Source organism: Monodon monoceros, unplaced genomic scaffold, assembly GCF_005190385.1.
Source record: "Monodon monoceros isolate NGI ecotype Baffin Bay Population unplaced genomic scaffold, NGI_Narwhal_1 Super_Scaffold_3, whole genome shotgun sequence".
Lineage (NCBI taxonomy): Eukaryota > Metazoa > Chordata > Mammalia > Artiodactyla > Monodontidae > Monodon > Monodon monoceros.
The window spans coordinates 59,317,269-59,344,212 of record NW_021703780.1 but is presented as its reverse complement, the minus strand read 5'-3'; the positions used below and the strand labels follow the sequence as shown (position 1 = coordinate 59,344,212).

The window sequence follows — 26,944 nt, the reverse complement described above, 5'->3', positions numbered from 1 at the left end:
TCCTTCTAGGTAATTCCATTCTTCTGTTTTATTATTCTAGTCTCTTTTTAGCATAATTGGAAATATTTGATGAGTAATGATGAAAGATAATTCCCAGGATGATGAAACAGCAAAATATTTCAAAAGATAAGGAAAATGAGATCATAGAAATCCCTTCATGTATCTTAGATTTATAAAAGGGTCCAGATAGTAATTGCAAAATACAATGAGTTTTATTTACAAAATTAGTACATTTTCACTTTGTTTGTTGGGAGTTCTTCAAGGAAGAATAAAAGCCATGAAATACCAAGCCTTATAAATAGATACAACAACTTAAAGAGGAAACTCAAAAACTAATACTGGGAGATTGGTTCAGGATGGTGGAGTAGAAGGACATGTGCTCACTCCCTCTTGGGAGAGCATCAGAATCACAACTAACTGCTGAACAATTATCGACAGAAAGACACTGGAACTCACCAAAAAAGATACCCCACATCCAAAGACAAAGGAGAAGACACAAAGAGATGGTAGGAGGGGCACAATCACAATAAAATCAAATCCCATAACCGCTGCGTGGGTGACTCACAAACTAGAGAACAATTATACCACAGAAGTCCTCCCACTGGAGTGAAGGTTCTGAGCCCCACGTCAGGCTTCCCAACCTGGAGGTCTGACAACAGGAGGAGGAATTCAAAGAGAATCAGACTTTGAACACTAGCAGGATTTGATTGCAGGACTTCGACAGGACTGGGGGAAACAGAGACTCCACTCTTGAAGGGCACACACAAAGTTGTATATGCATCAGGACCCAGGGGGAAGGAGCAGTGACCCCACAGGAGAATGAACCAGACCTACCTGCTAGTGTTGGAGGGTCTCCTGCCGAGCTGGGGGGAGGCTGTGGCTCACCACGGGGACAGGGACACTGGCAGTGGAAGTTCTGGGAAGTACTCCTTAGCTTAAGCCCTCCTGGAGTTGGCCATTATCCCCACCAAAGAGCCTGCAGGCTCCAGGGCTGGGTCGCCTCAGGCCAAACAACCAACAGGAGGGAAGTCAGCCCCACCCATCAGCAGACAAGCAGATTAAAGTTTTCTGAGCTCTGCCCACCAGAGCAACACCCAGCTCTACCCACCACCAGTCCCTCCCATCAGGAAGCTTGCACAAGCCTCTTAGCCTCATCCACCAGAGGGCAGACAACAGAAGCAAGGACTACAATCCTGCAGCCTGTGGAACAAAAACAACATTCACAGAAAGACAGACAAAATGAAAAGGCAGAGGACTATGCACCAGATGAAGGAACAAGATAAAACCCCAGAAAAACAACTAAATGAAGTGGAGATAGGCAACCTTCCAGAAAAAGAATTCAGAGTAATGATAGTGAACATGATCCAACACCTCAAAAAAAGAATGGAGGCAAAGATCAAGAAGATGCAAGAAATGTTTAACAAAGACCTAGAAGAATTAAAGAACAAACAAACAGAGATGAACAATACAATAACTGAAATGAAAACTACACTAGAAGGAATCAATAGCAGAATAACTGAGGCAGAAGAATGGATAAGTGACCTGGAAGACAGAATGGTGGAATTCACTGTCGTGGAACAGAATAAAGAAAAAAGAATGAAAAGAAATGAAGGCAGCCTAAGAGACCACTGGCACAACATTAAATGCACCAACATTCACATTATAGGGGTCCCAGAAGGAGAAAAGAAAGAGAATGGCTGCGAGAAAATATTTGAAGCGATTATAGTTGAAAACTTCCCTAACATGGGAAAGGAAATAGCGACCCAAGTCCAGGAAACACAGAGAGTCCCAAGCAGGATAAACCCAAAGAGAAACACGATAAGACACACAGTAATCGAATTGACAAAAATTAAAGACAAAGAAAAATTATTAAAAGCAACAAGGGAAAAACGAAAAATAACATACGAGGGAACTCCCATAAGGTTAATAGCTGATTTCTCAGCAGACACTCTACAAGCCAGAAGGGAGTGGCATGATGTATATAAAGTGATGAAAGCAAAGAACCTACAACCAAGCTTACTCCACCTGGCAAGAATCTCTTTCAGATTTGATGGAGAAATCAAAACAGTTACAGACAAGCGAAAGCTAAGAGAATTCAGCACCACCAAACCAGCTCTACAACAAATGCTAAAGGAACTTCTCAAAGTGGGAAAAACAAGAGAAGAAAAGGACCTACAAAAACAAACCCAAAACAATTAAGAAAATGGTCATAGGAACATACATATCAATAATTACCTTAAATGTGAATGGATTAAATGCTCCAAGCAAAGACACAGGCTCACTGAATGGATACAAAAACAAGACCCATATATATGCTGTCTACAAGAGACCCACTTCAGACCTAGGGACACATTCAGACTGAAAGTGAAGGGATAGAAAAAGATATTCCATGCAAATGGAAATCAAAACAAAGCTGGAGTAGCAATACTCATATCAGATAAAATAGACTTTAAAATAAAGAATGTTACATGAGACAAGGAAGGACACTACATAATGATCAAGGGATCAACCCAAGAAGAAGATATAACAATTATAAATATATATGCACTCAACACAGGAGCACCTCAGTACATAAGGCAAATGCTAACAGCTGTAAAAGAAGAAATTGACAGTAACACGATAATAGTCGGGGACTTTAACACCTCACTTACATCAATGGACAGATCATCCAGACAGAAAATTAATAAGGAAACACAAGCTTTAAATGACACAACAGACAAGATAGATTTAATTGATATTCATAGGACATTCCATCCAAAAACAGCAGATTACCCTTTTTTCTCAAGTGCACACATTCTCCAGGATAGATCACATCTTGGGTCACAAATCAAGCCTCAGTAAATTTAAGAAAATTGAAATCATATAAAGCATCTTTTCCGACCACAATGGTATGAGATTAGAAATCAATTACAGGGAAAAAAATGTAAAAAACACAAACACATGGAGGCTAAACAATACATTACTAAATAACCAAGAGATTACTGAAGAAATCAAAGAGGAAATCAAAAAATACCTAGAGACAAATGACAACGAAACACGACGATCCTAAACCTATGGGATGCAGCAAAAGCAGTTCTAAGAGGGAAGTTTATAGCAATACAATCCTACCTCAAGAAACAAGTAAAGTCTCAAATAAACAATCTAACCTTACACCTAAAGGAACTAGAGAAAGAAGAACAAACAAAACCCAAAGTTAGTAGAAGGAAAGAAATCATAAAGATAAGAGCAGAAATAAATGAAATAGAAACAAAGAAAACAATAGCAAAGATCAATAAAACTAAAAGCTGGATCTTTAGAAGATAAGCAAAATTGATAAACCTTTACCCAGACTCATCAAGTAAAATAGGGAGAGGACTCAAATCAATAAAATTAGAAATGAAAAAGGAGAGGTACAACAGACACCACAGAAATACAAAACATCCTTAGAGACTACCACAAGCAACTCTATGCCAATAAAATGGACAACCTGGAAGAAATGGACAAATTCTTAGAAAGGTATAACCTTCCAAGATTGAACCGGAAGAAACAGAAAATATGAACGGACCAATCACAAGAAATGAAATTTATTAAAAATCTTCCAACAAACAAAAGTCCAGGACCAGATGGCTTCACAGGTGAATTCTATCAAACATTTAGAGAAGAGCTAACACCCATCCTTCTCAAACTCTTCCAAAAAATTGCAGAGGAAGAAACACTCCCATACTCATTCTACAAGACCACCATCACCCTGATACCAAAACCGGACAAATATACTACAAAAAAAAGAAAATTACAGACTAATATCACTGATGAATATAGATGCAAAAATCCTCAACAAAATACTAGCAAAAAGAATCCAACACATTAAAGGAATCATACACCATGATCAAGTGGGATTTATCCCAGGGATGCAACGATTCTTCAATATATGCAAATCAATTAACAAATTAAAGAATAAAAACCATATGATCATCTCAATAGATGCAGAAAAAGCTTTTAACAAAATTCAACACCCATTTATGAGAAAAACTCTCCAGAAAGTGGGCATAGAGGGAACCTACCTCAACATAATAAAGGCCATATATGACAAACCCACAGAAAACATCATTCTCAGTGGTGAAAAACTGAAAGCATTTCAGGAACAAGACAAGGATGTCCACTCTCTCCACTGTTATTCAATATAGTTTTGGACGTCCCAGCCATGACAATCAAAAAAGAAAAAGAAATAAAAGGAATACAAATTGGAAAAGAAGAAGTAAAACTGTCACTGTTTGCAGATGACATGATACTATACATAGAAAATCCTAAAGATGCCACCAGAAAACTATTAGAACTAATCAATGAATTTGGTAAGGTTGCAGGATACAAAATTAATGCACAGAAATTACTTGCATCCCTATACACTAACAACGAAAGATCAGAAAGAGAAATTAAGGAAACAAACCCATTTACCATCACATCAAAAAGAATAAAATACCTAGGAATAAACCTACCTAAGGAGGTAAAAGACCTTACTCAGAAAACTATAAGACACTGATGAAAGAAATCAAAGATGAAACAAACAGATGGAGAGATATACCATGTTCTTGGATTGGAAGAATCAGTATTGTGAAAATGACTATATTACCCAAAGCAATCTACAGATTCAATGCAATCCCTATCAAATTACCAATGGCAGTTTTTACAGAATAGAACAAAAACAATTTTAATTTGTATGGAGACACAAAAGACCCCGAATAGGCAAAACAATCTTGAGGGAAAAAAATGGAGCTGGAGGAATCAGACTCCCTGATTTCAGACTATACTACAAAGCTACAGTAATCAAAACAATATGGTACTAGCACAAAAACAGAAACATAGATCAATGGAAGAGGATAGAAAGCCCAGAGATAAACCCACGCACCTATGGTCAACTAATCTATGACAAAGGAGGCAAGGATATACAGTGGAGAAAAGACAGCCTCTTCAATAAGTGATGCTGGGAAAACCGGACAGCTACATGTAAAGAATGAAATTAGAACACTCCCTAACACCATACACAAAAGTAAACTCAAAATGGATTAAAGACCTAAATGTAAGACCGGACACTATAAAACTCTTAGAGGAAAACATAGGAAGAACACTCTTTGACATAAATCACAGCAAGACCTTTTTTGACCCACCTCCTGGAGTAATGGAAATAGAAGCAAAAATAAACAAATGGGACCTAATGAAACTTCCAAGCTTTTGCACAGCAAAGGAAACTATAAACAAGACAAAAAGACAACACTCAGAGTGGGAGAAAATATTTGCAAATGAATCAACGGACAAAAGATTAATCTCCAAAATATATAAACAGCTCATGCAGCTCAATATTAAAACAACAAGCAGCCCAAACAAAAAATGGGCAGAAGACCTACACAGACATTTCTCCAAAGAAGACATACAGATGGCCAAGAGGCACATGAAAAGCTACTCAACATCACTAATTATTAGAGAAATGCAAATGAAAACTACAATGAGGTATCACCTCACACTGGTTAGAATGGGCATCATCAGAAAATCTACAAACAACAAATGCTGGAGAGGGTGTGGAGAAAAGGGAACCCTCCTGCACTGTTTGTGGGGATGTAAATTGATACAACCACTATGAAGAACAGTAAGGAGGATCCTTAAAATACTAAAAATAAAATTACCTTATGACCAAGCAATCCTACTACTGGGCATATACCCTGAGAAAACCATAATTCAAAAAGACACATGAACTCCAATGTTCATTGCAGCTCTATTTCCAATAGCCAGGACACGGAAGCAACCTAAATGCCCACTGACAGACGAATGGATAAAGAAGATGTGGCACATATATACAATGGAATATTACTCAGCCGTAAAAAGGGACGGAATTGGGTCATTTGTAGAGACGTGGATGGACCCAGAGACTGTCATACAGAGTGAAGTAAGTCAGAAAGAGAAAAACAAATATCGTATATTAACGCATATATGTGGAATCTAGAAAAATGGTACAGGTCAACCGGTTTACAGGGCAGAAAAAGGGACACAGATGTAGAGAAAAAATGTATGGACACCAAGGGGGGAAAGCCAGGGGTGGGGGGTGGGATGAACTGGGAGGTTGGGATTGACATATATACACTAATATGTATAAAATAGATAACTAATAAGAACCTGCTTTAAGCACAGGGAGATCAGCTCGGTGCTTTGTGACCACCTAGAGGGGTGGGATAGGGAGAGTGGGAGGGAGATGCAAGAGGGAGGAGATATGGGAACATGTGTATATGTATAGCTGATTCACTTTGTTATAAAGCAGAAACTAACACACCGTTGTAAACCAATTATCCTCCAGTAAAGATGTTAAAAAAAAACCTACTGTATAAAAAATAAAATAAAATAAAATTCAAAAAAAAAACACAAACTAATATTGGGTCCAGTGGACCCTAATGGTACTTTAAGGGTTATCTTGCTAAGATTCCATACATATCTGTCTAATATAAGGTGAAAAACAGAGAGTTAGAATGTCATGTCTTCCTGGACTTCCCCAGGCCTGGTCAGGTTCTACTCATAGAGAGAGCTTCGGAGATAGTAGGAGCCGGAGATGTAATTGTGTAACTATCAAGGGAAGGGCACACGGTATTCCTTATGTATGCGCAAGGACCTTGCACCATCTCAAAATCTGCGATTTGCCTAGAATACCATTCTTTCCTCTCTTCCTTTTAGCTGGGTAACTGCTACACTTTGAATCTCCACTCAAACACCATCTCCACAAGCAAGCTTTCCCTGAGTCCCAGCCCTGCCATCCGGTGCCCCTTAGAGGGCTGTCAAAGCCTCCCTCCCCACGCACTGCTTCTGTGCACTTGTCAGGGCTTTAGTGTCTTCTCCACTAGGGGGCGGGCGGAGGTTTGCTCAGCTTCGCATCCTCAGCACCAGCACAGTGCTGACCCTAGTGGGCACTCGGTGAGTTATTTTGCAAATGAAAAACACTGAAGTCACTTTTCTGAGTACAGGTGCTCACCTGCCTTAATTTTTAACAAAGTGTTAAGATGCATGTGTTTGAAGAAGTAAAAATAAAAAGTCCATCCATAGGGAAAGCAGATCAGGTAAGAGCTTCATTTTCCTGATTGTCCTTTACTCAGGGATTATTGGGAACAACAAGCAACATGACTGTAGCAGAAGAGTCTTCAGCTCATGATTCTGGCTTTCATTTAGGTGTCCGGTGATTTATCAAAGACTGATATCTGCAATGAGGCTCGGCACCCACAGGCCGGCACAGACGCTGCAGAAGAGAAACGGACAAACAGGCTGTACGAGTTGGCAATGAAAATGAGTGAGAAGGAAACTTCCTCTGGGGAGGATCAGGAGTCCGAGCCCAAGACAGAGTCTGAGAACCAGAAGGAAAGTCTGTCCTCTGAAGACAACAGCCAGAGTGTCCAGGAAGAGCTGAAGAAGGTAAGCTCTGTGAAACCACCTGCAGACGGCTTGGTTTCTGCAGCTGGGGTGTGGGGGAAGGTTCTGCATTTGTGCAGAGATGTGCTGGGACCCCAAAGAGCACTCTCTAAAATGCCCATCCCTATGCACTTGGGAGAGCCCAAGAAAACTCTGCTTGATTAACGCTGTTATTCAATCAGGAAAGTAGCACCGCGTGTCCTTGGAAGTCTCCCAAGACCTCTCATCTCCTATTCTTCATCAAGACAGCCCTTACATTTCGACTCTATAACGTAGTACCCATGGTCTCTCTCACTGGTAAAGAGCTGTGTTATTTCCCGCCCCACCCTCTCCCGAAGGAATGTTTCCTGTGGATTGAAAACATCTAGCCAATCCTCTTTTAGCCAATGATGATGCTTCATTTCATAGTATAAAGTCTTTGTGTTGAAAGTGGCCTTCTGGATCATTTATCTCTGCAGTTTTCAGATTTTGGCTTGTTTGACTTAGCCAGAAGGCTTTCTCAAACAAACCTTATATGGAATCCCAGTGCTTTAAACAGATAAAAGGACTGCTGCTCTGAGGGTCCCCAAAGCTCCAACCACCTGATCTTCAGTCCCACCATCCTCCCTTCCTTCTCCCAAGCTGGCCACCGAGTTCCAAGGGACATTGTGTGGAAGGCACAGAAAATAGACCCTGCCACTGGCAGAAAGGGATCCCAGCCTTTCTGCCCACCATCCTGCAGCACATGCCTGGGTTCCCACTACAGCTCCACGAAGTACGTTCACACTAGACTTGGCCCCCTGGTCAGGATATCCCTGCTGCCTCCAGGGGAAGGGGAAGAAGCTAGCATTTGTTCAATGTCTCCTACATGCCTGGTACTTTGCACATGTTAGTTAGTTCATTTAATATAAAACCTTTGAGGCAGACACAGACCCATGTTGCAGATGAGGAAACAGTCTAGTCACAAAGGTACTTACCCAAGGCCCACAGCTAGTAAGTTTCAGAGCTGAGGCTGCATCACAAACCCGCTTGGCATCAAATCACAGGCTCCTTCCTTTACAACAAGCTGCCTCTTCTGGAACTCAGATAAGATCTTATCTGGTAACATCTAGACTTCTTTGTACTTAGGATCAATTTTTTTCCTATTCTGAGAGCAGGCTATCTAAGCTAACAGGCTGCTGGTAACCCACGTGCATGGTGAAATGAGTCCCCTTCATCTGCTCAACAGCCAAGCTGGGGTACTGTGCAGGAGCCTGGCCAACACAGGAATGACCACAGGTGGTCCAGAGCAGGCCCCAAGGGAAGTGGGGACCATCCTCCATGGCTGAGGCCCTGAACCTTCCAACACCTCAGACTCTGCCTTGCATTCATTCCCAACCCGGCCTCCGTAACCATTGAATCCTCACTCATAAACCTGCCGGGTCCTTTGCCTGGGGATGGCACACATCTCTTTCCCCCAGCATTTCTGTGGGTGGAGAGCAGATCTTGGCCTTCATGGGCAGCCCTTCCCCAGGATATGGTCTCCGACCCATTGCCTCTTCAATGGTTATGGGCTCTGATCCTCTCTGTTACTTGAACCGATGGCCCATTACAGTCACATTTGTCTGCTAGAGCTGAGAGCCAGATGGTAACTGAAGAATATCACATTATTTCTTACAGTGGCTCCACATCCTACTGGCTTTGCTGCCTGGTGGTCCCAAGGCACCAAAAGCTCATGCTGTACCAGCAGCACGCCAGGCTGGGATGAGCCACGCACACACGCCCCTCATCAGCCTGCAGGCCTCACCTTCTGGAGGCACAGCCATCCGTTTGTACTGTGCTCTTCTGGGCAGAATGTGAACAGGGAAAGGTGGAAAATCCTGGGTGCTTGGCCAAGCCCTCCATCCTGCCCCCATCCTGCCCTGTGCCCTCGCTGAGCAGGAAATTAGGGGAGTTGCTTTTATTCAAACTCCCAAATGTGTCAGTTTCTCAAAGTTTAAGTCCTTCCCACTGCCGACCATGAATCAATGGATTAAATAGTCAACCAGATATGACTTGTGTATGTAAAAACCCAGATAGCAAACAAAAAGAGGTAATCAATATATCTCTCTTCATCAAGCATTGGCTACTCTGATTAAAGGAAAACAGAAATATACGTTCATCTATGGAAGATTATTTAGAAGCAGAAGGGTATAGAGATAGGCTTCAGGATTAGACTGACTGTGAAACACATCCATGCAGTTTGCAAACTTTGGACTTTGGTTCTAAGCCAAGGCCATTTCTTGCCTGCTTCCTACACCCCGCCCCCTAGCTTGCCCTCCTTGGCCCCTCCAATCCTTTCTCTACTCAGCAGCTGGAGCTGCCCTGCGGCCCTTGAACTTGCTCCCAGCCTGTCGACAAGCCCAAGTCTGGCTTGTTTTTATATCGATCCCTAAAAACCAGTCTAGGTCTTCATTGTTGATTGGACAAACACATGTTGGCCGTGTCTGTAAAATGGGGATAATCATACCCCCTTGTAGAGTTGGGAGGACTGAATTATGCAGCATAGAGGTAGCACACAGCCAGAGCCCAGCAAATATCAACAACCTCACAGCCCCTTTAACAACCTCAAGGAAAAGAAACTTCACTGTCGTGAAATAATGCCCCTGTGTTAGCACTGAGGGAACAGCTTAGTGCCTATGTCCCATCCACACGTGCAGTGTCAAGCCAGAGGTCTGTAGCCACGTTCGGTGCTTCATCATGCTCTGAAGAATGTAATGGGGAAAATACCACGTCAGAACCTCCCAGGTTCCCATCTTCGGGATCAGAGTAACTATGACTTCCCTTGTAATCCGACCACAACTAGTTTGTCCAGCGCTCACACATGTACACACACACGCCATGGTCGGGGAGCGGATCTGGGCTAAAGAAACTGTTCCAGAAGCTGTTCGTGCCTGCCTTATCTCTTTACCGTGCTACTGCACACTGGCCCAAGGTCCATCTGCCTGGGGACTCCCGGCACAGCAGGAGCTCCTGTTCCTGTGCAGAAGGCAGGCTGGGAGTGAGAGAATAACACTCCCCTCCCCAGGAGCAGCCCTAACCAGTGACTGATGGGAAGAGTGTAAATACTCCACTCCTTTGCCTCCACTGGGGTGGTGACCCACGGAGTGTGTGCTACCCACTGATGCCCCGAGTTCCCCAGCAGATTTGGCTCTGGGCACCCGCAGTGAGGACCAGCTGGATCTGGCTCCCTTCTCTTCCCTGCCTTGCCCCACCCCCTCCTCCACTGGTTCCTGGGATCACTTCCCAAATAAACTCCATGCACTCGAATCCCTGTCTCAGGGTCTGCTTCTGGGGAAACCAGACTAAGACAGTAACCAAACAGGAAAACACAGAGTCCCCAGTTCACAAACACTCACTGCAGTATCTGTGACTAAGCAGTGGAGAAATCCAAATGCCTAACTGGCTGCTAATGGCCTCTGCCTGACCACGAGGATCCCTTACACAGAGAGAGTTTTATCCAGACTTCACCATTCCTCCTGCCTCTATCGCAGGTTCTTCTCTCTGGGAGCCAAAGCAGAGGAATGTGCATATTCCCATAGACACAGGGACATCAGTGGCAGTTCAGTGTCCTTGGTATGACAACCCATGTAGGTATTAGGGCTTCACAATCTTGTCCAGCAGCAGAAGAACCATTTTAGAAACACGCTGTTTCTTGATGGGAGTCAGCCCTTCGCTGTAGGCAGACTTGTCCCTACAGTTGGTTCACTTTGGCTGGGTGTTGGGGGCCCAATGATGATTCAAGGATGGTCACTGCCATCTGAATTTTAACTACCTGAAGAACCAGCTTGTAAAACTTGGGGCCAGCCCAGAAGCCTGGATTCCTAGAGGCCATGTTTTTAATTGAAGTCATCTTGGTTTCATTGAACCTCATGGTCAACCTCATGGTCAACCTCATGGTCAACCTTCCAAACCCTGGGATCCTTCAAGCCCGGGAATAAGCACTTGCTTCCCCTCTGCCACTGGGCAGGTGGCTGTGCCAATGGTTATGGAAGAAAGGCCTGGCTGAAGTGGTTCCTAGAACCATCTGCTCCTGGATATGCAGGTGCTGCATTCCTGAGAGAAGGACGCAAAGGTCAAGAACTCCTGGCCTGACTTTGGAGACTACATGCAGGGGCTGAATCTCCCACAAAACCCTATCTCCCCAAGCTTAAAGCAGTGATCCCCAAGGTCCCTGCTCGCTCCAAAATCCCATGGTTCTAGACATGTAAGGCATTAAATAGGTTTTTGTTTCCTGATATCAGTATCATTTATGACACTATTTATATGACAAAAGATGTCCTGTGTGTCAAGCTTTTGGAACATGAGTGTTTGTTGAAGGCCCATATTAGTGAATTCTTGCATTATAGTCAAATTTGTACACGCAATGTCCTGAAAGCAAAGTGTCTTTGTTTATTAATTATCACAAGTAGCTGAATCATTGTGTTTTAGTTTCACAAAGGAGTCACAGACCAGCAGATAACTCCCATATTCATAGTTTCACGGAATAATTCTCCTCAAAGTACTGAGACTTCCCTAAAGTAATAAATGTCTTTCTCCTCAAATAAGAGACAGATTTGTGCATCTTCTCACAGCTGCTCCCCATTTACTAGCATCAAGTCATATAGAAACACAGTACTGGTCAATGGATAAGCAGACAGATTGATTGTTGCCTGAGAAAACCCAGAGCTGTGGGTTTCTGCAGTTTAATGTGCTTGTGAAAAATTTTTTGTCGATATCACAGTGTTAACATAAAATCAAGTATTGTCCATGTGTGTCTCACCCTTGTAAAATGACTCACCAACCACATGAGGATTCAGTGTCTTTCACCCCAGGTAGTATCTTATTTGAGAAGCATGTCTCCATCTTCAGTTGGCGCTAAAGGTTCAATCCCCAGTTATATCTTACAAGCTACACTGATCTCAGTAGGCCTTATGCCTGTTGCCTCTTCTAACTTTCTATTTAACTGCTGCGCTAGGAAAAAAGAGAAGCTTTAGCTGTCCACTTAGAGCTACAGCTCTTATCCACAGCGCTTGAACAGGTGAGGTTTCATTTCACTCCTGTTGTCACTGGTGTCACTCATTCCCACGCTTGTGTCCTGTGTGTTGGGGGGAGGGGCCTGCACGGCTGGGAAAAGAGTTCTGGGTTCTCTCCTGGATTATGAGGGCTTCAACAGAACATCTTCTTCTCTAGGCAAAAGATGAACTGAGCCCTCAAGAATTAATATACTCATAATGCTAATAGATAAAAAGGCAGTCTACATAAGCAGACAATTGACCAAAAATAAAAGCAAAAAAAGAAGAATGTAAATGACCAATAAGCATATGAAAAAATATTCAACTTTAATTGTATCTCAGCTGTATTCAATACAACACCTAGCCCAGAACTTGGCATATGGTGTGCACAGTCATTTTTTCCATTCAACAAAAGCACATTGAGGCACTGGGAAGACAGCCATGAACAGGGCAAAGTTTATCGTTTGTTCAGACAAGCAATAAAAATGCAAATTGAAATAATGAAATGCCACTTTGCCTAACAAATTGGATGGTTAAAAAGAACGATAATCGATGTTGGTAAGAGTTCAGGGAAATAGGCAGTCTAATACCCACAAAGTAACACATATTAGCACACTGGTGACTTGGTAACTCTAAGCAATCAAAGTGTGCATACCCTTTGATCCAGCAAATATGCTTTCAATCATTTATCCTAAGGAATAACTGGACAAGCAGCCAAGGGTATATCACAATGCAGTTCATCAAGTGTTATATTTTTATACTAGGAAAACTTTGAAACAACCTAAGGGTCCAACAATAAGGGACTCTTGGGGAAATGGAGGGGATGAGGTCCAGAAAACAGATGGGGCATTGGCATTGGAATGGCAAAGACAGAATAGTCCAGATACAAGTAAGTGGGTAAATTTGATGTTTAGGAAGATGAAGAGAGTTTGTTTTATGTTCTCTGCTTCCCCCCCTCCGCCCCTCTGTTACCCAACCAAACTTGGGTCTGCTTGCCTGGGCACAGTAAAGCCAATCTACTGACACTGGGTTGTGGTGAAAGGAAATGTAGTGTTTATTGCAGGGCACCAAGCAAGATTGGGGATGGCTAATGCTCAAGAGGCCGGAACCCCTGATGGCTTTCACGGAAAGGTTTTTAAAGGTTCCGTGAGTGAGAGGGTTGCAGGGCACATGATCAGCTTGTGTACATTCTTCTGATTGGCTGGTAGTGAGGTAATGGGGAGTCAACATCATCAACCTTCTGGTTCCAACCTGTCTGGGGCCTGCCTACATGCTGATGGTCAGCATGCAGTTAATGTTTTCCACCTGCAGGGGTTTCAGTATTTGCAAAACAGCTCAAAGGATATGGCTCAGAATGTTATCTTATAGCCCTTGAGAGGAACTAAAGGTATTTGACTTTGTTTAATGGCTAAACTATTATTATTTTGTCTTGCTTGACTGTTTTCCTTTGCTTCTGCATTTTCTCACTTCTAAATTTATTAAATTTATTCTTTGGAACTCAGGGATGGCCTAGGAGGCTTAAGTCTTTCTACAAACAAGAGGCAGGCAGAGGACATGGGGGCAGGGGATGGTCTGTCCTAGGAAGGCCCCATAAGGTCCTGCTTGGTTACATCTCTAGCTTTCTGAACTAGAAGGCAAGTTTGCCTTCTGAAAGTGAGGGGATAGTGAAATTTGAGTGTCAGGATTGTGGAGAGGGTTTGAAATAGCTATTGCATAGAATGGGAGAAAAACGTGTGGAGAAATATAAAGGATCCCCAGGGTAAGGTCAGAGATCACAAACATTTACTTGAGATAAAAAGAGCCTGTAAAAGAATACAGCAACTATGCACACTACTATGTATAAAATAGATAAAAGACCTATGGTATAGCACAAGGAACTATATTCAACATCTTATAATAACCTATAAGGGAAAAGAATCTGAAAAGAATATATAGATAGGTACATATAACGGAATCGCTTTGCTGTACACCTGAAACTAGCATCACATCGTAAATCAACTTCAATAAAAAAAAAGAAAAGAATACAGCAACTTTGAATGCAAATAAATGCAAAATAAAAATTCATTCTATTCAAAGAAAAGGTCTAGTAGTAGCAGGTCTATTCATGAATCCATATCATTAGGCACAATTACGCAATACAGCTCAATAGGTTCTGGGATTTACATTAGAACTCCCCATTTCATAACTAAAATTTATAGATGAATCTCAAACCAGACTGGAGGAGTGGGGAGATAAAAATGGAAATTAATTCCAACCACAATAGGAACAAAAAAATGTGAAATTAAAGCTTAACAAGAAGACTGCAGATCTCTCAGAAACCTACCAGTTTTGCTGGTAGGAAAGACAGTGTAAAGAAGAATTCTTCCAAAATGAGGGTAGACATTTACTGTAATTTAAATCAAAATCTGAACTAGAAGTTTTTTTTAACTTTTCAAAAGGATTCAAAAAAATCACCTGATAAAATAAAGTCAAGAATAACTTAGAAATGCTTAGAAAAAATAAAAGAAATGAAGAGGACCTATCTATTAAGATAGTAAATCATGTTTTAAAGGCAGAGTAATTAAATTTGTGAGATATTGATAAAGGATGCAATGAAATAGTCCAGAAGTATGCCCTAGAATATACTTAATTTAACTCACAACTAATCTCATAATTACCACCCACCTCTCACCCCTGGTTGGGAAGAGATCATTTTTTAATAAGTGTGTTGAGACGTATGTGCACTTGTTCTTTTGGGGGAAGGGATGTGGCAAGAGAGGAAGGTCCTTAATGTTCTCTCCAACAAAGGAATGAATGGCTCCCCCAGGTTTGCAGGGCCAGCAATACGTACAGGAGACAATAAGGAAAAGATGCCAACTTCCCATGAGAGGTAGTGGCACAAGTTCTGGAGTTCGAATTCTTGTTCAATCCTTGTTACAAATAATTGTTGAACTATTCTGAGAGCTGTAATACATAGGGACCAGAGAGAAAAGGTCCCTGCTCTTGTGGAATTTACCCACTGTTGGGGGCGACAGCTGATAAGTATGTAAACACATACAGGGGAAGAAGTCCTTAGTGATCAGTGCTAAGGAGATTCAGCAGGACGCTCACGGATGGAGTTGGAAGGAGTATGAGTCATGGATGGTCCAGACTTTTCTGACCAACTCTGTTTTCCACTGAAACCCGAAAGACACAAAGGGAAAAGTCAGGCAAAGATCTAAAGGAAGGGCTTTCCAGGCAGAGAAAAACATGCAAGGCCTTAAGGTGGAAATGACCTTGACAAGTTCAAGGACCGGCTTAAAGAGCTAGGGTAGCTGGGGCAACATGGCCAAGGGGAGAGCGCTTGGAGAAGTGAGAGAGGGAGGGGCCAGAGCAAGCCCGCGGTGTGGGCCATGCAGAGAACTTTGGCTTCTATTCTGTGTGAGATAGGAGGCACCTGGAAAGGTTTCAGCAGAGACATAACAAGGAGGACCTTACATTTATCAAGATCACCCTGGTTGCCACGTGCCACCTCCGTTCCAAGTGAACGTGGAAGGTGGTTTCCTGTGTCATTGGGCTACTATGGAGCTGAGCACGTGCCCTGGCAGAGCCCTGGTTACCGCCAACAAGTGGGGAAGTGTGTCCAGTGAGCATCAGGAAATAATTTTCTGAGGAACAGCCAGTATGCTAAGCAAAAGAGATTGACAACCATGATCACCTCCTCTGCCAGGACAGGAAGTCCTGCCTGCCCTACACCAGCCCGGGCAGGTATGGTCAAAGGTAGTGACCCCAGCATTCCCCTCCTCTCTCACCATCACCAGGTCCTGGAGTGGCCTTGCTCAGGTGCCCACATCAAACAACAGGGACTCCACCAAGGAAGGGAAAGAAAATGACCATGGGGAAACATACAGACCAGTGGGTTTATTTCTGGAACTAAATTAAATGTGCAAATAGCACATTTAAAAAAATTCATTTCGGGCTTCCCTGGTGGTGCAGTGGATAAGAATCCGCCTGCCAATGCAGGGGACACGGGTTCAATCCCTGGTCCGGGAAGATCCCACATGCTGCGGAGCAACTGAGCCCGTGTGCCACAACTACTGAACCCATGCACCGCAACTACTGAAGCCCGTGCCCCCTAGAGCTCATGCTCCGCAACGAGAAGCCACCGCAATGAGAAGCCTGCGCACCTCAACGAAAAGTAGCCCCTGCTCGCCGCAACTAGAGAAAGCCCGCATGCAGCAACGAAGACCCAACTCAGCCAAAAATAAAATAAATGAAATAAATTTTTTTAAAAATTCATTTCAATTATCACAATTTTTAAAAATCTTATTTCTTTCATAGGTGGCTTTGACCATCAAAATCTAAATGATTTAAGAACCCAAACATTCCTAGAGGTCCATTCTCTGATCTCCATTACATTTCATGTTTCAATTTATTACATATGCTAATTTATTAGGTTCATACTCCAATTTCTTTCCACAATTCTGTGCCACCTTCTTTCAAGTCAGTCGTTGGGGACGTGAGTCTGTTCGTGGAGAATGTATTTTGACGGGTTGTAGAGGCTTTGCCGGAGCGCCTTATGTTTCATGAGAACTGAAACATATTTGCATTGAATTTTTCTAGCAGATTTCTGTCAACTATTCAGGAGGACATATGGAGTTTCTTTTCTTACCTTTGAGAAGGAAAAAAATACATGAAATCAGGGCATTTGGACAAATTTCCTTGCTTGCTCTGGCGGTTTGATAGAAGCATTTCATAAAGCCAAGGCAGCATCTGTAATGTGGGACAGAAAAGTAATGAGCGGGCTGTGAAGTCTGGATCCCACTTAGATCAGATTTTCTCAGAGGCCACATTCTTGTTCACTCTGATTGTTTTTGGTGGCTCCATCTCAGGTAGGCTCAGTAAGGCTCAGAACAGGAGCTGGTCGCTTGGGAGATCTCAAGCTCTGTTGTGTGGCTTGGTCATTGGTGTACAAATCAACGAGCTTGTTCTGATTGATGTCACTTGGTGGAGGCTACAGGCCCTTCTCTCGCTGATCTGTTGTTCATGGATCTGATTATTCAGTTAGGTTCTGTTGTTCCATCACTTTCTGCAGTCCATTGGGTCCCAGGAATTATGCAGGTGGAGGAGGTGATGTGGCAGGTGGGAAGGAGTGTGGACCTTGAAGACCAAAGTCTCTGGGTTCAAATCTCAGCTGTGCATCTTCTTCCTTGAGCCACAGTTTCTTCATCTCTCAAGATGGGATGAAAACAGCCACCACGTCAGGTTGTGATGAGGGTTACACGAAATCACGAGAAGCCTGGGGTCAGACCCGGCACAGGAAGGACGCACATTAACACTGAGCTGGCTCCCTTCCTTCCTCTCTTCCTCCCTAAAGGGCTCTCTCAGGAGCAAGGTGTCCCAGGACAGAAGGTGAGGCCCCGTACACATTTTATGCAACTTGAACATTGAAAGACTTTTCTCCTCTGCCTGTAATTCCTGCATGGGAGCCAACATGTTTTTAGAAGACTCTGTTAAAGTTCTTTCTGTTTCCTGTGCTTCCAGACTGACCCCAAGGTCACACATTAACGGAACCTGCTTGCCCCTCTGCAGGTCCACAGCCTGTGGCTCCCAGTGCAGGGTAGGACCTGTTTTCTGCTACCTGGGTCTTCCTTCCCTTCTCCTGTCTCTGCTCTCTGAGGACAGGAACCCAGGCTTACTCACTCTGCATCCCCTGCAGGGCCCAGTACAGTGCTGGGCATAGAGCAGATGCTTCCTGAAGGCTTGAATTAAATTAGTGATGATGGGAAATAGTAGATGATGTTTGAGGGCCTGGCTTGTTCGGTTGCCCAGCTAGGCAATGACATACCTTATTTTTATTGCCTATCAGTACGTATGGTTCAGTATGCTCCCTACTGGGAAACGGAGGGTCCTGCGTGCGTGCATGCATGCGTGCATGTCTTGAATGTCAGTGTCAGGTTGTTTACTGTCATTTCTCAGGACAAACCATTCTGTATTCTGATATTGTGTCTTCCATTTTTGGTGTTAAGGTATCCCTTCTTTATGAAATTATGGTGAAGCCAGACAGTAGTAGACCATGGTGGCATTTTTTTTTTTAATATTCTTACTTAGCAAGAGAAAAAAACTGGGAAACAGCAGCAAAGTTCAACTTTTTTTTTTTTTGGTTAAAAAATAGTAAAAAGCATCCTTCAAGACACCAAACAGTCAAGGAAAGTTGTTTCAAGAACACAGTACAGGACTTCCCTGGTGGTGCAGTGGTTAAGAATCCACCTGCCAACACAGGGGACACAGGTTCGATCCCTGGTCCAGGAAGATCCCACATGCCGCGGAGCAACTGAGCTCATGCTAGCCATAGCTACGGAGCCCACACGCTGCAACTACTGAAGCCCGTGCCCCCTAGAGCCCATGCTCTGCAACAAGAGAAGCCACCACAATGAGAAGCCTGCGCACCTCAACGAAGAGTAGCCCCTGCTCACCGTAACTAGAGAAAGCCTGCATGCAACAACGAAGACCCAACACAGCCAAAAAGGAAAAAAAAAAATAGAACACAGTACATAATAAAAGGTGTCTAAGCTACTGGCCATCACCAGTAATGTGCCCATCTTGAGCCAGTAGGGCAGGTGGGAGAGTTTTGAGGACAGGTGGACAGCTCTGGACCCAAACACTGTGGACACTTGGCATATGCTGACTAATTTCATCTTCTCAAAAACCCCTTGAGCTAGATGGTGTTATCTCCATTTCATAGCTGAGGCTCAGAGAGATTAAGTTATTTCCCCAAAATCTACACAGAGTAACCTGAATTTCCCAAGCCTCATGATCTGGTGTGTACAATGAGGAGGTCACCTTAGCATCCGTCCCCACTAGGAAACCACAAGACCGGAGCATCCACCCACCCCCACTGTCTCCCTCCATTATTTGGGGGAATCTAGGGGAAAGATCTCCTACATGTTCACAACCAGCCCTCTTATAGTGGCCTGCTCAGGGCCTTCACCAGGCTGCTGCTGCTGCCCAGATCCACCCTAGGAACCAGCCCTGCCCAGGTGCCTTCTCCATAGAGGCTCCAGATCAGCAAGATCAGGGCCAAGTTATGACTTTTGTGGGCCCAAGCACTTTTGCCTTTGTGGACCCTTTCCTCCACAAAAACCCATCTAAAATCGTATTTTACAATTGTGTTGGTATAAAGATTAATATTGTGTATTAAAACATGTGCCTGGAACTAATAGTTCATTTTTCCTTATGATTTTAAAAGAAATGAAGACATTTTCATGGACCCCCTAAAAGAATGGTGGGCCCTAGGATCCACGCCTACTGAGCCCAATGGGTAAGGAGGCCCTTTGCAAGACCCTGCTGACGTGGCAGTGCCCTCACCACTGCCCTCCCTGCTTCATAGGTTGACCCATGGACCTCAAAGCATACTGCCTGCTTCTAAATCTCACAAAAACCCTAATGTCAATGTCCTTTCAGCTTCTATCTGTTTAGGTCTTATTATAGGTGTCAGAATAATCCCCGGAGGTGGAACTGGGAAATTCCCTCTTCTGCCCCAGAAACCTGGACACATCATTTAGTCCTCAAAGCTTTTATCCCACATTGTATTAGGTTCTGTCATATCAAGACTTATATCAAGTCACATAAATAGATACCCCAGGCCTCTGTCACAGCCCCAGTTCATCACACACAGCCAGATACTGAATCCGTTTTGGCGCTGCTGAGACTGGCAGACACATGTGCACGCACATGCCCAAGGGTAGAGAGGGGTCTGGGATCAGGCCTCTGTTATTCCACTGTGTTCTCTTCCTATTAAGCCAGGCAGCTAATGAGACCCTGCTACTCACATGTTCACAAGCTTGAGCCATTCTGGTAAGCAGCAGTCCCACTTATTCCAGCTTGAAATGAGTCTGCATTTCTTTGTCCAACACAAAGCTTTGAAATGAATGACGACACTGGAAAATTATCAGGAGAATTTGCGAGGATTGCAAATAAGCAGGTATATCTAGTGTTTAGGATGGAAATATTTTCTTCTTTCGAATTCTAGAGACTCAGAATCTCCCCCTGGCAACACTTTGCATGCTGCATGTCTTTGGAAAACAGTTTATAAGGAAGAGTAAATGGAGGAAGAATTTGTTTCTAGCAACACGTTTTTATAGGAAGAGAAGGGGCATGGCTACAGGATGGAGAGATTGCTCGGGCTCAAGTGTGTGGGTAGTGAGACAAAAAGTAAAGGAGTCTGCTCTGCCCTGCAGTCCCTAGAAAGAAGAGAAAAGATACAGGTGGGATTTTGATGTGGGTCCTGACCCGGTCTTCTTTCTCAGGTCCACTGACATGGCCACTGTGGCAGGCCCCCACCTCGGAGTGGTACATCACCTCCTTAAAGGTCAGCATTGGTCCTGTTGTTGGTCACAGTCTGGCAGGAAGCTGAGTCTTTGTTGAGGTTGACGCTTGTTTCTCTGCCTCACTGCTGAGCAATGGAGGAAACACTGGAGGTTTCTCATCACCTTCTGTACCCTGAGCGTGGACTCTTGGTTCCAGCCTGGTGATTGTAAAGTTGACATAATAGATTTGATGTTCCACAAGGGGATGTGACACAGACCGGACCCTAGAGGAGGACACTCAGGCTCTCAGTGGTGACCATGCGTGGTCGGGAGGTGAAGGAGCATCAGTGTGTCAGAGCAAATACATCCCCGGGGCGCATCAACAGCTGAAAGCTCCTCCTCCACCCTGGAGAAGCCATACTGGCTATGCTGGGCATTTTGAAAGGGAGCCATGCGTGTACCCGGCACTTAATAAATTTGTTGTTTAATTTGTGTTTCTTTGATCACTAGAAGGTTGAATTTGGTTACTGCATGAGTCCACTGGCCATTTTCATTCCATCATCCATGGGGCCCTTGGCCATGAGTGTCTTTGAGGCCAACCTTCCTGTTCTGCAACAGCCGCTATTCTGTCAGCTGATTTTCTTCACACTTTCACGTCTCCCTTATTTGATACCATGGACCTGTCACATTTGACCCATCTTATAAATTAACGTCTGGAGTAACGTCGGCTGCCATCATAGAGAGCTCTTTCTGGCTCTGGAATCGTGCTTTGTTTGTGCCATTCAGCTCAGGTCTCTGGAGCTGTAAGCAATAAAGCAGGAAGGCTCCTGTAGATTTTCATTTCTCCCACACACAGGGCTCCCTGCCAGCACCTCTGAATCCTCACCAGCTTTTTATCTGAACAAAACCCTGTCTGGTGCTAAATATAGCTTTATTTCACATAATTGTAGAAGGTACTTTCTACTTTTAAATCTAGACTGGGCAGGGAATAGGACATTTACATAACAAGTTGGTGTTAACCCTGTGACAAACCTTCTAATCGCTTACTGGCCTAGTGAGTAAGCTAAGGAACAAGGAGGTTGGGTGCCCTGCTCCTGTCACACAGCTAATTAAATCCCAGTTATCTTCACTTCCAGCAGGTGCCCTGTCCACTCCCGCGCTCACATCCAAGCAAGCCCGCAATACTCCTGTAGAACACGCAAGAACCACCCGATTTCCTAGAGGTGGGATTAATTCCCTGCAAGTGTTTGTGGGTTCCAGTTTGTGTTTCACAATGGAGGGCAGAACTGGGACACCAGCCAACCACAGAGATCTTGTCCAGTTTCCATATAATTTTTTTCAGTCACTTCCCCAGCTGGAAGCTGGTTCCCTTCTGAAGGGGACCACAGACCTCCCAAGTGAAGCTGTGCTGCTCTCCACAGACCAGCTGCTGGGGACTGCTCCCTCTCACTTAATGACAAGTGCAAATACCTTCAGGGGTCAGGAAAGTATGTCACCGTGTCAAGTGGCTGGGGTAGAGCTAAAGGCACACTCTGAGGGCAGGGACTTCATCCACTGTTCACTGCTTATCCCAGCACCTGGAGCAGAACCTGCGCACCACAGGCCCCCAATAAGATATGTATGCAATAGAATGACTGGTGGGGACTGCAGAGAACTGGGAAGTGCTTATCTCACAGAAGGCATTCTTGTCAAAAAAGCATGCCTCTAGGCAATATTTGGCTTCCAGCTGGCAACCCCTATGATTGAATAAACAAGGCTATTTCTGGACGGAAAGGAACAATGACTGCCAAGCAACACTGATGTCCAGCTTATCACTTTGATATTATATGTTCAGTTGGAGTCAAGACGCAGATAACTCTTTCTGTTTAAGCACCTCTGAAGTCCTTCCCATTAATAACATTGGCCCCTTAATGACCCTGGACCAACTGGAGATGTGTGTAAATGTTAACATTTGCCCTTCCATCGTGCTGTGGTCTAACCGTTTTTCCTGAATCCCTTTGTCAAAAGATGTACAAAGGCACCTCTTCTATCAAACAAAGGGCAAGCTTTCTAAATACAAGCTTTATTTACGAAGAGAAGGGTACCAAACCTGCTTTCATACATACAACGTTGCCTTTTCTAAAATGGACTTAAGCAAACAGTGGCAGCTATTCCTTGCCAAAAACATTCTGAGTCCAATTCATCTCCAAAACCTGCCACACAGAGTTACAGGATTCTAGATAATGGCGGACAGCCTCTGCAAGTTTTTCCTAAGGTAAAGAGCTGGCTTGGCCCTCCCTCGGACACTTCCCTTATTCTGGTGAGTCTGCGTCACCTTCCTCCATCTTATTTTCCTGATAACCCAGACCCATTTTTCTGGTATGTAGCAAACTCCCTTGAACCAAAAGAAGCATAACCCTTGGGCGAGTCAAGCAGCTATTGTGAAACTGACAGGCTGCAGAGGAGCCCTCTGAGCACATGTGCCCTAACCCTAGGATGACTGACAGGTGCCAGGATGAGACCCTAGGATGAGACCATGTACCAGAGCCCAGAGCTAGCTTCTAGACTGTGGACTCAGCCACAGACTCGTCACTTAGACACTCTGATTCCATAGTGAAGTTGCAGGGCCACTGAAAACTTCCTCTAGTGAGATAAAACCTGCAGTAGAATTCACTTGAGGAAACAAACTTTGCAAACCAAGTCAAAGCTATTATTAATATATTTTGGCCAGAATATATGAATCAGATAGATACCTTGGGAGGTACCAAAGGCATTCAAATTCCAGGCTTTCTTGAAACACTTTACTGGTTAAAAAAATGCCCATGGGCAATATTTGACTTCCAGTTTACAAACCCGGTGATGGGCTAAGTAAAATTGATTGTAGATGGATACCAATGGGGCCAAGCAACATTGACCTCCTGCTTACTTCTTGGTGCTATATGTTCAGACGAACTCAAAGATGCAGATAATTCTTTGTGGCTGAAGTACCTCTGCTCCATTAAAGACCTTGGCCCAGATCTGGACTGACTGTAATTTTGAGCCATGAATATAAAAACTAGAAGTGACTTGTATCAGAAATATATTCAACCACAAATAACAGAAAATCCAGCCAGTAGGGGCTCCAACAGGTAGGGACTTATTTTGCACACATGTATCAAGGTGTTCAGAGGCAGTTCAGCTGATCCAGTGCTATTCAGTCTTTCTGATCCACCTGACCCAGCATTTTGGTATCATCCTCACTCTTGTTGGCTTCCTAACCGCAGACCTGTGATCAAGGCAGAGAGAAGTGGGGGCAGGAGAGCATCAGCTGCATCTATTCACCTGATTAGGAAAACAAAAGCTTTGCTAGAAACCCCTCAATAGACATTCCCTTCAGGCTCACTGGTCAGAACGATGTCACATGACTGCCCCTGGCTGCAGGAGAGGCTGGGAAATGCAGCGTGTTTTCTATTCAGCCTTAATGGTGGGGGAAGATAAGGAAGAATGGGCTTGAGAACAGATGTGGGTGAGCTAACAACACAGTAGCTACCAGAGACTGCAGAGAAACTCTTTCCAATCCTCTCAATGTACAGATGACAGAACTGAGTTCCAGAAATGGGAAGTAGCCTGGCCAAGGTCCCATATCTAGATGAAATGACAGCTAGATCTAGAGCCCAGGTCTCCTAACTCTTCATCCATAAAGCTACCCACTGGACCACATCGTGAATGTAGTTTGACAGAGTCTGTGACTGAAGCTCCGTTGAGGAAAGAGAATATCATCCAGCAAACGAGGTAATGAATATGAAACTATCAGCAGTGGGCAGAGGACCTAGTGGCTTCCACCTGAGCTCTCCTTCCTCTCTCCCTAAAAATCTGAAGTAATTCACTGTGCGTCACAGAAGCTAAGCCAAGTTACATCAGGCCTCCTCTCGGTCCCCTCAGACTGCGTAGATTTTTTTAGTGTCTCATTCCTTTGGCACATTGATGTTTGTGTGTGTTATGAAACAGAATCGATCTCATGATGAGCACCATGATAATGTAGAACTTCCATGTCATTGTTAATGTGGTTCTTGTCTTCTGTCCCCTTCTGTTATTGGACCAAACAGAAGTATTCTGCTGTTTCTCTCTGCAACATCTCCACAGAAGTCCTGAAAGTCATCAACGCCACGGAGGAGTTGATAGCAGAGTCTACAGGGCCCTGGGAGTTCCCAACTGTCCCTCCTGACAGAGAGAAAGGGACGTTTCCTCTTGGAACAGACCAAGTGAGACTGGATGAGCAGCTGACTTCCCTGGAAGAAAATGTAAGACAGTGTGGATGTGCTCTGTCTAGGGCACACATGTCCAAAGGAGAAGCTAATGATGTTGTAACTCTTCACAAAGAGGGCAAGGACACAAATATACTACCACCATAGCAAATATATTCTCAGAAGGGTCTTAGACTGGGTGTCCCAGAAGCAGACCCCAAGATGAAGATTTCTGTGCAAGTGATTTATTAGGGATATGCTCCCAGGGGAGACTGGTAAGGGAGTGGGGAGAGGGAAGAAGTCAAGCAAAGCTATGATCTTAGACAAAAAGTAGATTCAGCCCAATCCTGCAGGCAACTCCGTGGTGTAAGTTGCATCTCAGAGTTGTCCTGACCTAAGGCAAAGGAACTGGCCCTTCCTACAGCCAGTGGGCACCTCAGTCTCTCTGAATGCAGGCGAAGTGTCTATAGTAGCTCAAATGCCGTTTTTGCATAGATCTGAGCTGTTGGAAACAAAGGCACACTGCAGCTTGGGAGCGGGGAGGGGAGTATGCAGAAACTATATAAGGGATCTGTGGGGATCCAGGTGGAGCATTGCCAGTGCCACTACAGAGAATAACAGTGGTTGCCAACAGAACTTAGGTTACTACAGAATTGCTCTGCCCTGCTTCACAGATATGTCTGCTCGTAATGGTTTTTCTGTCCTTCCAACTGGTGAGGAAAGAAAGAATGTAATAGATTCTTACATATAAACACCTACAATCATTTTTAAGACTTCAGTAAAGGTCCGATGAGAATTCTCGAACAATGCAAACCGGGGTGACACAGAGAAATCTGGACATTAGCCACTCAGGCCATCGTTACCATCACCAGTTGGCATAGTCCCGATGTCAAATCCAGTCAGGTGATTCCATCTTTCCAGACCGAGTAGAATCAACCCTAATTTGGAGATGGTCTAATGAATGGTGTTCTCAGAAACCGGGAAACGTTATCAGAGAGATTTTTTGCCAGAAGTTGAAACAACAACAAATCAAAATGACTCAAGGTAAAAAAAAAAAAAAAAATGCCAATATTAGTTTCACTTTGAAAGTAGAAGACTCTCTCCCTTTGGATTCCCATAAAACCTAAGCATATGTCTGCCTCACTTTGTTGCCCTTTCTGTTCACTCATATACCTCCTATTAGATCAGCACCATTGACATTTTGGGTTAGATAATTCTTTGTTGCGGGGCCTGTCCTGTACGTTGTAGGATGTTTAGCAGCATCCCTTGTCTCTACCCACTAGATGCTAGAAGCTGCACCCTCCTAGATTTGACAATCAAAAATGTCTCAAGACATTGCCAAATATTAGCGGGAGCATGGGGGAAGAGTAGGGCACGGTCTTGCCCAAGTTGGAAACCGGATATATAAATTCCTATAGAACAGGACCTGCTGCCTTTCCTGTCTATAGCCCTAGCCCTTGGCCCTGAGCCTGACACAGAGGAGGTATGCAAGGAATGTTTATCTGATATATGATTACATCAGATGAATAAAATCCTATTTTAAAAGAAATGTTTTAATTCTAATGTGCAGGTCTCTGTTCTTTAAAAATGCCTATAATACAATTCTTTCAGGTGCTGATAGTCCTAAAATGGCCCTAATCCTGCACACACAGAATTGAAAAGACTAAAATAAAGATATGGTTCACCAGGAAAGGGAGGCATTTTTTTCTTTTTACAAAGTATGGTGTCAAAAAAACTTACAATGCATGAAATAATCTAGATTTAAATGACAAAGGTCAGCACACTGAAAGCAAAGACAGCATGCCTTTTTTTCCCCTCTAAGGAGTTTATTGAAAAATACAATGGCCTTGGCAGAGTTTTCATTTTGTAAGATCCTTTTATTGTACATCATGTTTCTTTTTGTGGGTTCATTAACACTTTGAGTGCGAAACACATCTACTTAGCCACTGATTCAAGACGTCAGAAACACCAGCAGTGGAAAAGCTGGGGATTACAACTTCCTGCTCCCTGTCCAGCCCCTCTAAGATGCCTCTCCTGTTCTCATAGAGTTAACTGCCTACTTCCACCT

General features: G+C 43.8%; 1 protein-coding gene across 1 annotated transcript in view; it reads left to right on the top strand.

The window, feature by feature from the left end:
* MYRIP (myosin VIIA and Rab interacting protein) overlaps nucleotides 1-26,944 on the top strand; it is a 221,144-nt gene that overhangs the window by 176,414 nt on the left and 17,786 nt on the right. The window contains exons 11-12 of the mRNA XM_029241812.1: nucleotides 7,180-7,419; nucleotides 24,739-24,933. Of these exons, the coding sequence (XP_029097645.1) occupies nucleotides 7,180-7,419; nucleotides 24,739-24,933 (435 nt within the window). The remainder of the gene's footprint in view (nucleotides 1-7,179; nucleotides 7,420-24,738; nucleotides 24,934-26,944) is intronic.